The following is a 14,045-nucleotide window of genomic DNA, read 5'->3' on the forward strand; positions in this document are numbered from 1 at the left end:
GCTATTGGTACACCCAATCCAATAGATACAATTATATAAAATATTATCAGGCACACTTACAATTGGAGTAACGTATTATTTAATATATCAATTAATATATCTCGCACAAATAGAAATAAATGTGATAAACATGCACAAAGAATAATAATTAGCAGCGTAGGGATTAAATAAGCAGCAAATAACTCATTAGCAGCATAGAGATTCCAAATAGCAGCATATATATATATATCTCTATATTCCTCCAATTCCATACAGTAGAGTATTCAAATTTGCAGCATAACTGGATAAAAAACCTTCCAGATCCAAGTGGATCAATGATACAAATAACAGGGTGTCAGTTCAGTCCTTATAATATGGGACCACTGAAAAACGTGTTGCTGTCTGGACAGGGCTGGTACAAGGATTTTTGCCGCCCCCTCATGTCTCTCACTCACTGACAGACACACACACACACACACTGATAGACAGACACGCACTCAGACACTCACTGAATGATTTACACAGAAATTTACTGACAGACAGACATACACTCACTGACAGACAGACAGACATTTACTGACAGACACGCACTCAGACACTCACTGAATGACGTACACAGAAACTCACTGACAGACACATACACTGACTGACAGACACACATACACTCACTAACAGAGAGACAGACACTCACTCATTGACAGACACACACTGACAGACATACACCTACCCACTGAAACACACACACAGGAACTCACTGACAGACACTCACTCACTGGCAGACAAACACACACATGTACTCACTAACAAACACACAGACAATTACTGACCGACAGACATCCACACTCACTGACATACACTCACTCACTGACATACACACACTCACTGACATACACTCACTCACTGACATACACACACAGACACTCAATGACAGACTCACATACATTTACTGACAGAAAGACAGACAGGCATACATACACTCACTCACTGACATAAATACACAGGCAGACACTCACTCAGTCAAACACTTAAGAACTCACCTCCCTGGGGTCCAGTGTGGTGCAGCTCCTCAGTCCTCCAGCGCGCCGTTTAGTATGCCAGGGCCGGAATGACGTCATATTCCGGCATCACAGAAGGCACACGAGGGAGGAGTGGGGAGCTGCTAGAACAGCCTCCCTTGCCGCTCACCTCCTCTCCTCCGGTAATTTACTGGCAGAGCAGGCACCTGCCATCAGGGTAGGCAGATGCCTGCTCTGCCATATCTAAGAAGGACCTCCACCTCCTGGCCCCCCTGTAATGGCGCTGGGGGCGGCTCAAGAGCCACTCGCCCTGTCGCCCAGGGCTGCAGCCCCAGTCAGGGGGAGCCCACCAGGGCGCCCTCAGTAGGCCGGCGCCCTAGGCGAACGCCTAGTTCGCCTATATGGTTGCGCTGGCCCTGTGTCTGGATCAACAATATTAATAAATGTCCAAATTGTATTTTCTAATGGTAGCAGTTCCGCTCTATTTGGACGGTATTAATAAATGCCCAAATATTTGTTATTCATGACAATAGTCCAGCTCCTAATAAAGCTCACTTTGTATGCTTGCCGCAGATTAAGACAAATAATGTAGGATTTACGTACAGGGGGAGCAAAGGTTTGCTAGCCGATGTACCTAGAACACGTCCCACGTGTTCTTTGGTACTTGACGGCTCTTACCTTTGAGTTGGTTCACTTACCCATAGAAACCATGTAGAGGATGAAGGGCTACCCATGGTTATAAAATGTCTCCACAGATGAATTCCAGGTTGAAACACTACTTCCATGTAATAAGTAAATTTCATGGAATCTACAGTATTATTGATTAAAAATGGGGCAGCTTTTAAGTGATGTTAGACACTTTTTGCACTTCTGCCCATCTTTTAAGGGAATCTTTCACTGAGTTTATGTTGCCCAGCCTGAGTGCCTGATTAAAACCTTGGTTCACTTACCTCTACTGAGCAGCTGTAGAACAAACCCAAGTGCTGGAGTATGCTCAGTTTAGTGTGCAAGCTCAGGAGTCCAGATATAGTATGCTGGGCTTGCCTGGCGCTGCTCAATAGAGAGTCAAAGGGGTAGTCCAGGTTCAGTGCTGAACCCAGATAAATCCCCTTCCAACTCCTCTCAGCCCCTATGACATGAGCATCAGAGCATTTCATGCTCTGATACTCTTACCCTGCTCTGTATCACACAGGGCAAGGGCTTTTTTGTTTACATTTTTACACTGCTAGGTGGAGGCTCCCAGCTAGCACTCTTCTCCATGACATCACTGGCACTGATGGTCAGGCTTTAGTGCTGCCCAAGCCATCTTACAGGCTAGGGCAGTACTAAAGCCCAACCATTAGTACCGGTGACATCACCGGGCTCACTGCTAGGCGGAAGCCTTCCACCTAGTTTAAGAATGGAGAGCCTTGTATGTCACAAGATCTTCATAAAGAGCCCTTGTCCTGAGCGATTCAGTGCAGGGCAAGGTAGAGCATCAGAGCATAAAATGCTCATGTCACAGGGGTTGAGTGGTGGAACAAGGGGACATGTCTAGGTTCAGATCTTTAAGAAAACAACTTGGCCATTTTAAGTAACTGTTTAAGCATTTTAATCTGGGTTTCAGTCAACAGTTTGCCCTCAGATTAGTTCTTTACTTAGTGAACATGTGACATGCCAACTGGTGGATTGGTCGTTCTAAAGCTTGGGAAACATCCTGTTATGGGTTGAATGTTGCATATTTGGTGAATAGTACCACACTTTTCACAGAGTAATAAGAGTACTGCGGTCCCTTCATTTATTACTGGATACAGGAGCAGCTCCTGTCACTGTATGCACGGTTTGTGAGGTATTTCACAAAAATGAGCACTGATTTCCTCTATTATAGTTTATCTTAGCAATGCATTCTTTATTTATAATAGTGGCAACATATTCTGTGGTGCTGTACCGACATTGCGATCATTCACATCAGTTTCTCTTCATTCACAATGAGTCTCAAAATCTAAATTTACATACTAGCAGTTTTATATTTATCCTTTCATGACCCTTGAATTTGCTGTTTTTAGTTTTCATTTTAACCCCCTGCCTTCCCTGGGCGACAACTTTTTTTTCTGTTCACATACCCATAAGAGGGCTTGTTTTGTGCAGGACACGTTGTACGTTCTAATGCCACCATTTAACATTGTATATGATACATTGGGAAGCTGGAAAAAAATTCCAAGTGGGGTGACATTGGAAAAAAAAAAAACACTATAGTTTTATGGATTTTGTTTTTACAGCTTTCCCTGTGTCAGTACAATTACAGTGATACCACATTTTCTTTAGATACTTATAAAAAAAATAATAACAGAAATTTTCTTTTTAATTCCATTTTGTGGAACGGAATTGCAGACCCATTCATTTCTATGGGGCCGCACGATGTGCTGCCCAGGTCCGGAGATGCGGATCCGCACTTCCGGGTCCGCATTTCCGTTCCCGAAAAAAATAGAACATGTCCTTGCAATTGCAGACAAGAATAGGCATATTCTATTATTGGGGCAGCGATGTGCAGTTGCCACATTGCCGATGTCCGTGATTTGCAGGTCCGTAGATCCGCAAAACACATAAAGATGTGTGAATGGACCCTTACATTTCCCTCCACAGAGCTGTGTGAGGGCTCATTTTTGGCAGAGCAATATATTTATATTGTATCGCCATGCTGGGTCTTTTCTCTAGGTGTCTGCAGTTTAGAACTGTGCTGTGGGGTGTGTGCCATCTTTAAAGACATGACTTCTATCATACATGTACGATGGTGTTGGAGTATGGGAGGATATCCAGACATATGTGAGCCTAGTAGCAGTCAATCCTAATTTAAAGGGCTGTTGATTTTTTAAGGGGAAACCCAGCAAATATTTGCCCTAGTCTGAAAATGTAGGGGTAGCATTTATTTTATTTTATTTTTTTAAAGTGTACCTAAACTTTCAGATAATTTTTTAAGAATAAGCTTCCCATGTGTGTATATGTAATTGAGCTATATCTAACCATTAGATCACTTGTATCTGACATTTTTAGCAGTTTAGCATGATGCACATACCATTCTCAATTCTCCCTGAACTAGAGGGTGGACACTAGCTGCTTACCAATTATAATTTTTTTTCAATTCTGAACAATCATGGGTCTTTTAGACCCATGATTTGTACATAATTGCTCATTTCTTATGTTGGCCTGCCACCTGCTGGCCAAAAGACAAATTGAAGCTTCAATACCCTGGGTCTCTTCAGAGAGATCCAGCATATTGAAAACAATAACCGGCATCCTCATTGGCCAGGGGATGCCGGTATGAAGTCCAGAAGCTCAGGCTTTCAGGTTTTTCAACCTTTAGATGCCGTGATCTCACTTGATGATGGAATCTAAAGGCTTTAATGACCGCAATATTTGATGGTTGCAGTGATTAGCCCCAGGTCTCTGCTGGGTCCATGATGGTCGCTGCACGAGCAAGCAGGCGCTATATTTGCAATTCACTTCAGTTCTATTCAAATGTGCCATTTTGTATTGTATTGAATGAACCAATAGTCAATAGTTGATATTAATTACTCACTCCTGAATCATCTTTGGTTTTGAGAGCTGAGAGGAGGTGCAAGAGTAGCCGGGACTATGGAGAGGTGAATGATTAAAGGGGTCTGATCTGGGTTTTACATGTTCAATCTAAGGGCTGCTCTCCGGTCTAGGGTTAAATGATAGGGTTTTGTCTGAAAACCGATTTTTTGGGATTGAGGTATGAATATTGGGGTATGAGGTTTGTTTTATGGTGTCTGAATATTGGGGTTGTATTATGGGGTCTGAGTACTGAGGTCTGAGTTTTGGGTCTAGTGTGGATTAAAGGGGTTGGTTATGCAAGCTTTATAAAAGCTGTAACTTTAACAACAAATAGCATCTGAAATCTCTGTTACAGGCAATCATCTCCCTCTATACCAGTGATGGCGAACCTATGGCACGGGTACCAGAGGCGGCACTCAGAGCCATCTCTGTGGGCACCCGCACTCTGGAAAAAGTCTATGGAGTACCAAATTGCCTTAGATGTTTGAACAGCACAGGCAGCGCATTGAATGTAGGCAGGCTATTATAGCTAAATGATAAAGTACATGGAAGATATACTACATTAGACTGTAGTATTCAGGTTACATTGCCGTGTTGCCACTTTGCGATAAATAAGTGGGTTTTAGGTTGCAGTTGGGGCACTCGGTCTCTAAAAGGTTTGCCATCACTGCTCTGTACTGTCCTCACTATGAGTTCCTTAGGGCTCATGCACACGACAGTATGGCTTTTTCAGTGTTTTGCAGTCCATTTTTTACGGGTCCGTTGTTCAGTTTTTTGTTTCCGTTGTGTTTCCGTTTCCTTTCCGTTTTTCCGGTCCGTTTTTACGTATGCCATATACAGTATACAATAATTACATAGAAAAAATTGGGCTTGGCATAACATTTTCAATAGATGGTTCAGCAAAAACGGAACAGATAGGGAAGACATACGGATGCATTTCGGTATGTGTTCCGGTTTTTTTGCGGACCCATTGACTTCAATGGAGCTAAGCACCGTGATTTGCGGACAAGAATAGGACATGTTCTATCTTTTCACGGTACCGAAATATGGAAATACTGAAACGGAATGCACACGGAGACACTTCTTATTTTGGTGAACATTGAAATTAAGGGTTCAGTATATGTACCGCATACTGAACTAAAAAAACGGACAGTATACTGAACGCAAAATACTGTCGTGTGCATGAGCCCTTACAGTGAGGACAACACACAGGAATATTCTAGAAAAAAAAAGTCTGACAAACCATGACTCATAAGAAGCAACAGATCATAACAAGTCACATCCTGATAACCTAAAAAAAGTTAACACCAAAGTATCCATAGGGGGGCGGAAAAAAATGTTGGCAGCTATGTGTGAACAGAACGTACAAACTGTAAGCAAATATTGCCCTTGGTTGGATTTAAGGTAGTAAAAATTATGTAAAAACATAATCCACTCGGTGTATTTCACATCTATGATATTTGACACATTTTGCTGAGTATTTCTCCCACATAGACACTTCACTTAAAAAATATCCTACAGCCAAAGCTTGATGCATATACTTAATGTCCTATATTGTGGCCGTTTGATTCTTGTACAGAGCTGCAGTGTGTCGGTGTCACTGTGTCTCTCACTGCACAGTAATACACGGCTGTGTCCTCCCCCTTCACATTCTTTATATGAAGCTGGGTGGTGGAGGATTTTCTGTCCATGGTCATTGAGTATTTGGAGTGCAGGTTGTTAGGTGTATCTACACCATAAGCACAGATCTCCAGTCCGAGTCCAGGGAGTTGCTTGTACCAGACCAGTAGCCTGTAACCTGTTATTGTGTGAGTACATTTCAGGGAGACATCTTGGTCTTCTGTAATGTGAAGTCCTGGATCCTGTGACACCTGAGAATTTGATTGTACATCTGGAAAACACAAAATAATGGAAAATATCACTAGTTATGAGAATTAATTTTATATCTAAGACATATATTTATTTTAAAGTGTTCATTTTTTGTGGATGTTGGGTAAAATATACAGTATGTTTGTCTGACAAATATTCCTACCTGTAAGAAGAGTCACTAGTAAGAGTCCTGGAAGGATAGTCCTGCTAGTAGTCCACATCATGGTGTGCTGTGTGCCCTGCGCCTTGTATCATCAGGAGTCTGAGGAGATGTGACATTTACCACACACCGCACCTCAGTCTTTCCTGTCATGTCACATGACACAGACCACTACTCTCCTCATCATTGTGATGCTATATATATAAATAGACACGGATGGTTATAGGAAGGTTATAGCTATTCTAGGAAGATTATTTCACGTCTCTATTTTGTCTTCATTTGGAAGTTCCTCCTGAATACAGAACTAGTGTAACTTTTCACACCGCCTAAAAATGTATCATTGTTCTCTCTTAAATGTTCTCCTAAATGGTTTTCAACTGACGTACATAAAATGTGATCATTCTATATTCCATTCTGTACTCCAGAATCCTGCTTCACATTTAGATATTTTAGAAGACTTGCAGTCAAGAGATGTGGCTTAGCAGAAAATGGTTGTATTCTATCACAAAAGTGTTAGCCAAAATTTCACACAAAGTATGCCATCTAATGGTGGAAAGCTACGGTAGACAACAGATGCAACAAGTTTATTCTACATTGTCAGACACTGTTATAAATATGCTGCAGACTGATGGCTTTCAGCTAGGGATTGGAGTAGGGGTTAATCTGCCGGAGGATGCACCTTATTTACGGGTATGATAAGGCCTACACCTCAACATAAATTAGAGCATCCTCCGGTAGTGCAGGGGATATAAAAAACTGGTGGAAAATGCTGGTCTTTGATAAATAGACAGACAGAATAAATCTGTAATTTGCGTACTCCAGAATTTTGGCACATTTATCTTTGTACATTTCCCCCATTGTTAAAAACTAGCAGATGTTTGTACAGCTGCTGTGGATGTATGCAGCTTAGATGGCCTTCCTTTTAGAATGATACAGTTGTACACACATATATGTATGTGTGGATTTACAGCCTCTGAATATAAACCACAATGCTCTCATTCCCTTACAGCAAACTAGTATATTGAAAGGGGTAAAGAGCAGAAACAAAAACTAAACCTTAACTTCACCTGAGCAATTTTTTTTTTTTTGTAAACACCTAAATTGTCCAAACAGGATGTTGTTAATCCATGGCTGATAATAAATGATCTGATTTAATCTATCCAGCCATGTTTTAGATAGGGAAGAATGAGGTTAGCCTGTTGTCAAATGGGTTATCATTTTGTCCTACATTATCCCCTGATGGCTTCCCAACATTTATTTAGATTTGAGGATTAGACACCTTTATATAAAACTTGACATGTTTTCATTATGGCCCACTCCTCTTATAAAGCCACCAGGAATCCTATTCAACTTCTGATTATGCCTCTGATCCTCACCATGTCAAGTTAGATATTACACCAAAATTCAGTTTCAATTCTACATAATGTCAAAGTCCAAAACATTGCTCAGATGAAGCTAGGATTAAGGCTGGACGTAATATGGTTTCCAAATACAATGGGGCAAAAAAGTCTTTAGTCAGCCACCAATTGTGTAAGTTCTCCCACTTAAAAAGATGAGAGAGGTCTGTAATTTTCATCATAGGTATACCTCAACTATGAGAGACATAATGAGAAAAAAAAATCCAGAAAATCACATTGTCTGATTTTAAAATAATTTATTTGCAAATTATGGTGGAAAATAAGTATTTGGTCAATAACAAAAGTTCATCTCAATACTTTGTTATATACCCTTTGTTGGAAATGACAGAGGTCAAACGTTTTCTGTAAGTCTTCACAAGGTTTTCCACACTGTTGCAGGTATTTTGGCCCATTCCTCCATGAAGATCTCCTTTAGAGCAGTGATGTTTTGGGGCTGTCGCTGGGCAACACAGACTTTCAACTTCCTCCAAAGGTTTCTATGGGGTTGAGATCTGGAGACCGGCTAGGCCACTCCAGGACCTTCAAATGCTTCTTACGAAGCCACTCCTTTGTTGCCCGGGCAGTGTGTTTGGAATCATTGGCATGCTGAAAGACCCAGCCACGTTTCATCTTCAATGCCCCTGCTGATGGATGGAGGTTTTCACTCAAAATCTCACAATACATTTCCCCATTCATTCTTTCCTTTACACAGATCAGTCGTCCTGGTCCCTTTGCAGAAAAACAGCCCCAACGCATGATGTTTCCACCCCCATGCTTCATAGTAGGTATGGTGTTCTTTGGATGCAACTCAGCATTCTTTCTCCTCCAAACACGACAAATTGAGTTTTTACAAAAAAGTTCTACTTTGGTTTCATCTGACCAAATGACATTCTCACAAGCCTCTTCTGGATCATCCAAATGCTCTCTAGTAGTGATGAGCGAGCACCAAATTGTTTGTGTGTTCGGTCCGAACAAATCGCGATATTCGTGCGCTCGGCCGAGCACCCGAGTATAATGGAAGTCAATGGGAGGCGACCAGGCACCCCCTGCTCGGATGAAAACACCTCTGAAATCGATCAGGAACAGCAGGGGGACCATGTCTGGATGTATCTTGGACACCAATGTCGCTGCTGGGAACCATGTTGTCCGAGTTGTACACCAATTTTACAGACTGACAAAAAATGCCCAAAACCCCGCCCCCACAAAATAAAAATCCTTTTTAGAGGAAAAATTGTTAGGAAACATTCTTTCCTGTAGATTCAATTGTATATACAGTGTAAGTGCTCGCAAAAATTACAAGGAAGAAGAGATACAGCCTGTATATCACATAAAGGAGAGCCTCATTCACATGGTGCTACAATTGTTTAGGTAATGGGACTCCTACACTCATAAAGCCTATGCACTAAGTGAAAGGGCTGCCAAAAATTACAAGGAACTGGCACTACAATGCACCCTTTATTACACATAAAGGAGGGCATCATACACCCTTTAAAAATTATCATTGATGGCCTGCTAGTGACCCTCAAAAAATTTAGGAGCAATGACCTGCTGATCTAAACACCTAAGAAGTTAATTAACCCGGTCAGCGCAGGCTACCAAGAAAGCATGACCAATTTCTAATCGTAATGTTCCTTTGGGTTTTAGAGAATGTCACATAGCATAGTTAGCGCAGGGAATGGCGCTCAGCACAGGCTACCAAGAAAGAATGACCAATTTCTAATTTTAGTGTTCCTTTGGGTTCCAGAGAGCGTCACATAGCAGAGTTAGTGCAGGGAATGGCGGTCAGCATTTGTTACATTATGGAACTGTACCACAATTACTAGTTGCTATCTGACTATCTTGGTATTCTATTGTATACCCCAAAAGAAGATCTAGGGAAAGTGGCACATACAATGAAAAAAAGGAATACAATTGTAATTCCTCCAGGCCCCAAATGTGAAAGGGTCTAATATCTCCTGAAAAAGCAATTGCAAAGGAGAGAGGAGAAAATGGAGTCAAGCCTGGCATATTAAAAAAAAAAAAAAAAAACATTGACATTTTTACCCCTGTGCCACTATATAAAAACCAGAATCCTGTAAAAAAAACACATGCGTGAAAGATTCACCACTGAAGAAAACCAAATTATGTTTCCTTCCAAGCCTGAAACATAGAAAATAATATACCATGTCAGCTGACCCCCAAAAAAATTGTAGGTGAGGGCCTGCAGGTGAGCAGACCGTATAAAACATTGGAGGTGAGGGCCTACAGCTGAGCAGACCTTATGAAACATTGGAGGTGAGGGCCTGAAGGTGAGCAAACCCCATAAAACATTGTAGTGAGGGCCTACAGCTGAGCAGACCGTATGAAATATTGGAGGTGAGGGCCTACAGCTGAGCAGACCGTATGAAACATTGGAGGTGAGGGCCTACAGCTGAGCAGACATATGAAATATTGGAGGTGAGGGCCTACAGCTGAGCAGACCGTATGAAACATTGGAGGTGAGGGCCTGAAGGTGAGCAAACCCCATAAAACATTGTAGTGAGGGCCTACAGCTGAGCAGACCGTATAAAATATTGGAGGTGAGGGCCTACAGCTGAGCAGACCGTATGAAACATTGGAGGTGAGGGCCTACAGGTGAGCGAACCCCATAAAACATTGTAGTGAAGGCCTACAGCTGAGCAGACATATGAAACATTGGAGGTGAGGGCCTGAAGGTGAGCAAACCCCATAAAAACATTGTATTGAGGGCCTACAGCTGAGCAGATGTATGAAACATTGGAGGTGAGGGCCTACAGCTGACCAGACCGTGTGAAACATTAGGAGCAAGGGCCTGCTGATCTAAACACCTAAGAAGTTAATTGACCCGGTCAGCACAGGCTACCAAGAAATAATGACCAATTTCTCGGGCAGTTGGCAGCAATGTGTCCCAGGCCCTGACAGTGCCAACATCTAATCTCCGGGGCCTCTCGTCTCCCCAGGTTTGGCCTCCCAGGAGTGGAAATCACCTTCCCCCCCTTAAGCGGTTGAGCCCCCTTCTCAGGTCCCCTTTGTGGCAGGGAGAGTGAACGCGGCTTTTGCAGGAAGGCGGACTCTCGGACCAAGTCCTGGGTTGCCATGTATCTCTCGACTAGGCCAACAACTTGATCCAGGGTGCCTGGATCACCTTGTCCCACCCAGCGCTGTATTGCTCTTGGGAGGGTACGCACCAAATGATCCACCACCACCCGTTCCACCATCTGCGAGGGGCTCAATGTCTCAGGCTGCAGCCATTTTTTTGCGAGGTGTAACAGGTCATAGGCCTGGGACCGAGCAGGCCGGGACTCTGAGAAATCCCACTGGTAGACTCGATGTGCACGCACATAGGTATTAACCCCAAGACGAGCCAACACCTCCCCCTTCAGCCTCTCATAGCTCCCGGCTTCCTCCTGACTGAGGTCGAAGCTGGCCTTTTGTGCGTCTCCCACAAAAAATGTCGCCACTACTTCGGCCCACTGTTCTGCCGGTAACCTTTCCTGTTCCGCAGTGCGTTCGAAGACCATCAGGAACGCCTCGATATCATCCTCGGGGCCCATCTTTCTTAACTCTAAGCTCACTTTATCCCGGGCAGCAGGTAGGATTGTGGTCCCCCCGGGACGGCTTGTTGTTGTAACACACACATGTACTCCTGCATAGTCGCCAGTTGCTGGGCCAGTAGACTATTCAACTGCCGCTGGTCTCTCAGGGCTTCCTCATGTCTCCGAGTAGCCTCCTCATTACTTTGCACCAAGTGTCTAATGGCCTCCTCCATCTTATCTGGAGCCACAAAACTTGCCGGCTTAATATTGTTGTTGCTGCTCAGACACAGCTATAGGGAGGAGACTATGCTGTGATCTATTTTTAAACTGTTCCTTTTGCTGCTATATGTACTACTACCCCTGCCATCAATCCAGTAAATAAAGACAAAACACTAAGGTATGCCCCAAGGGAAAAAAAGGTATGCCCTCCAGTCACTGTACAGCCTTAGGCCTCATGCACACGACGGTTCGCATCTGAGACTCATTTTTTGAAGGTTACTTAATTAACTAAAATGGGGCTGGAAAAGATGCGGACAGCACTCCATGTGCTGTCCACATCTGCACGTCCATTGCGTGGCCCCACAAGAAAATTAGACCTTGCCCCATTCTTGTCCATATAACAGACAAGGACAAGACTGCTCTGTTTAGGGATGGACGATACGTTTTGCAAACTGCGGAATGCAGATGGCTGGTGCCTGTATTTTGCAGATCTGCAAATTGCGGACTGCAAAACGTGTGCATGAGGCCTTAGGGAGCACCAGAGTGTAACTAGCCAGTGTGAACTGTGAGTACTACCACCACCACCACTCCTCCAATCCTTGCCTTCCCCCTGGGTTGCTGAAGATGTAGTTTCTAAATTGGGGTTATTTATGGGTGGTTTCTACTATGTAAGCCCCTCAAAGTCACTTCATAACTGAACTGGTCCTTAAAAAAGTCGGCTTTGGAAATTTTCTTAAAAATTTGAAAAATTGATTCTACAATTCTAAGCCCTCTAACGTCCTAAAAAATAAAATGGCATTTACAATATGATTCCAACATAAAGTAAACTTATTTGTCTTATATGCAGAGGAAATCAAATTTTGAAAATTGATAATTTTGTCAAATGTTCTGTACGTTGTTTTTTTTTTTTATAAATAAAGGTAAAACATATCGGCCCAAATTTACCACTAAAATGAAGCACCATGTGTCAAGAAAAACACTGTCTCAGCATTGCTTGGATAAGTAAAACATTGCCAAAGTTATTACCGCATGCAGTAAAGGGACACATGTCAGATTTGCAAAATTAGACTGTCTGAAAGGAAGGAGTTAAATGTTGCACATTCTGGTTGCTTATTATTGCATACTTTATAGGTTATACTTTTTATGTGTGCACGCTGTGTGAAGGGTTGTTGCTTCTTGTACAGAGCTGCAGTATGTCGGTGTCACTGTGTCTCTCACTGCACAGTAATACACGGCTGTGTCCTCCCCCCTCACATTCTTTATATGAAGCTGAGTACTTAGAGAGCTTCTCTCCATGGTCATAGAGTATCTGGAGTGCAGGTTAGTAGGTGTATCTATACCATAAGCACAGATGTCCAGTCCGAGTCCAGGGAGTTGCTTGTACCAGACCAGAATCTGGTAAGTTGTTATTGTGTGAGTACATTTCAGGGAGACATCTTGGTCTTCTGTAATGTGAAGTTCTGGATCCTGTGACACCTGAAAATCTGACTGCACATCTGGAAAACACAAAAATGGGACATACTCCTGTTTACGACAACCTATTTTTGGTAACATGACATGAATTCTGTTTATGTCCTGTATATAATATATATACCTACAGAATATATCTGACAATTGGATTGTACTATGATTTAATAAGGATACATTGCCCTCACCTGTAATGATAGTGACTAGTAAGAGTCCTGGAAGGATAGTCCTGCTAGTAGTCCACATCATGGTGTGCTGTGTGCCCTGCGCCTTGTATCATCAGGTGTCTGAGGAGAGGTGACATTTACCACACACCGCACCTCAGTCTTTCCTGTCATGTCACATGACACATACAGATGTAGCCGAGCTAAAATTGACTCTGATAACACATAGCACAGTGGTATCTCGATTATATCATGATAAAAGCCATTGAAATCCATTGACAAGTCAGTTAACATCCTCTTGCCATTCCTTTCTTAACGAACTAGCCATCAAGTTTAGCTCGGCTGCATCTGTACCACTACTCTTCTCATCATTCTGACATCTGCATGGAGTTTGTATGTTCTCCCCGTGTTTGCGTGGGTTTCCTCTGGGTTCTCCGGTTTCCTCCCACACTCCAAAGATATACTGAAAGGGAACTTAGATTGTGAGCCCCATTGGGGACAGCGTGATGCTAATGTCTGTAAAGTGTATATAATAATAATAGTAATTTGTGTATAAAAATATGATACATCCAGTTAATCATCACATACATCATTTACTACTATTATGAAATCAGTTGAATTTTTAGTTTTGATTTCCATTTTTTTCAGAAACTGTATGTTAAGAAAACACAGGAACAACATCAGTG

The 14,045-nt window shown here is 42.5% G+C and overlaps 2 gene segments (V, D, J or C); both read right to left on the reverse strand.

The window, feature by feature from the left end:
- Positions 1–5,948: 5,948 nt before the first annotated feature.
- LOC122923732 lies at positions 5,949–6,661 on the reverse strand. The segment is given in 2 exon segments: positions 5,949–6,441; positions 6,583–6,661. Coding segments are annotated over 2 exon segments (411 nt in total).
- A 6,192-nt stretch (positions 6,662–12,853) lies between these two features.
- LOC122928132 lies at positions 12,854–13,514 on the reverse strand. The segment is given in 2 exon segments: positions 12,854–13,224; positions 13,384–13,514. Coding segments are annotated over 2 exon segments (432 nt in total).
- Between the last annotated feature and the right edge of the window lie 531 nt (positions 13,515–14,045).

The sequence above is a fragment of the Bufo gargarizans genome, chromosome 1 (genome assembly GCF_014858855.1).
Source record: "Bufo gargarizans isolate SCDJY-AF-19 chromosome 1, ASM1485885v1, whole genome shotgun sequence".
Taxonomy (NCBI): Eukaryota; Metazoa; Chordata; class Amphibia; order Anura; family Bufonidae; genus Bufo; species Bufo gargarizans.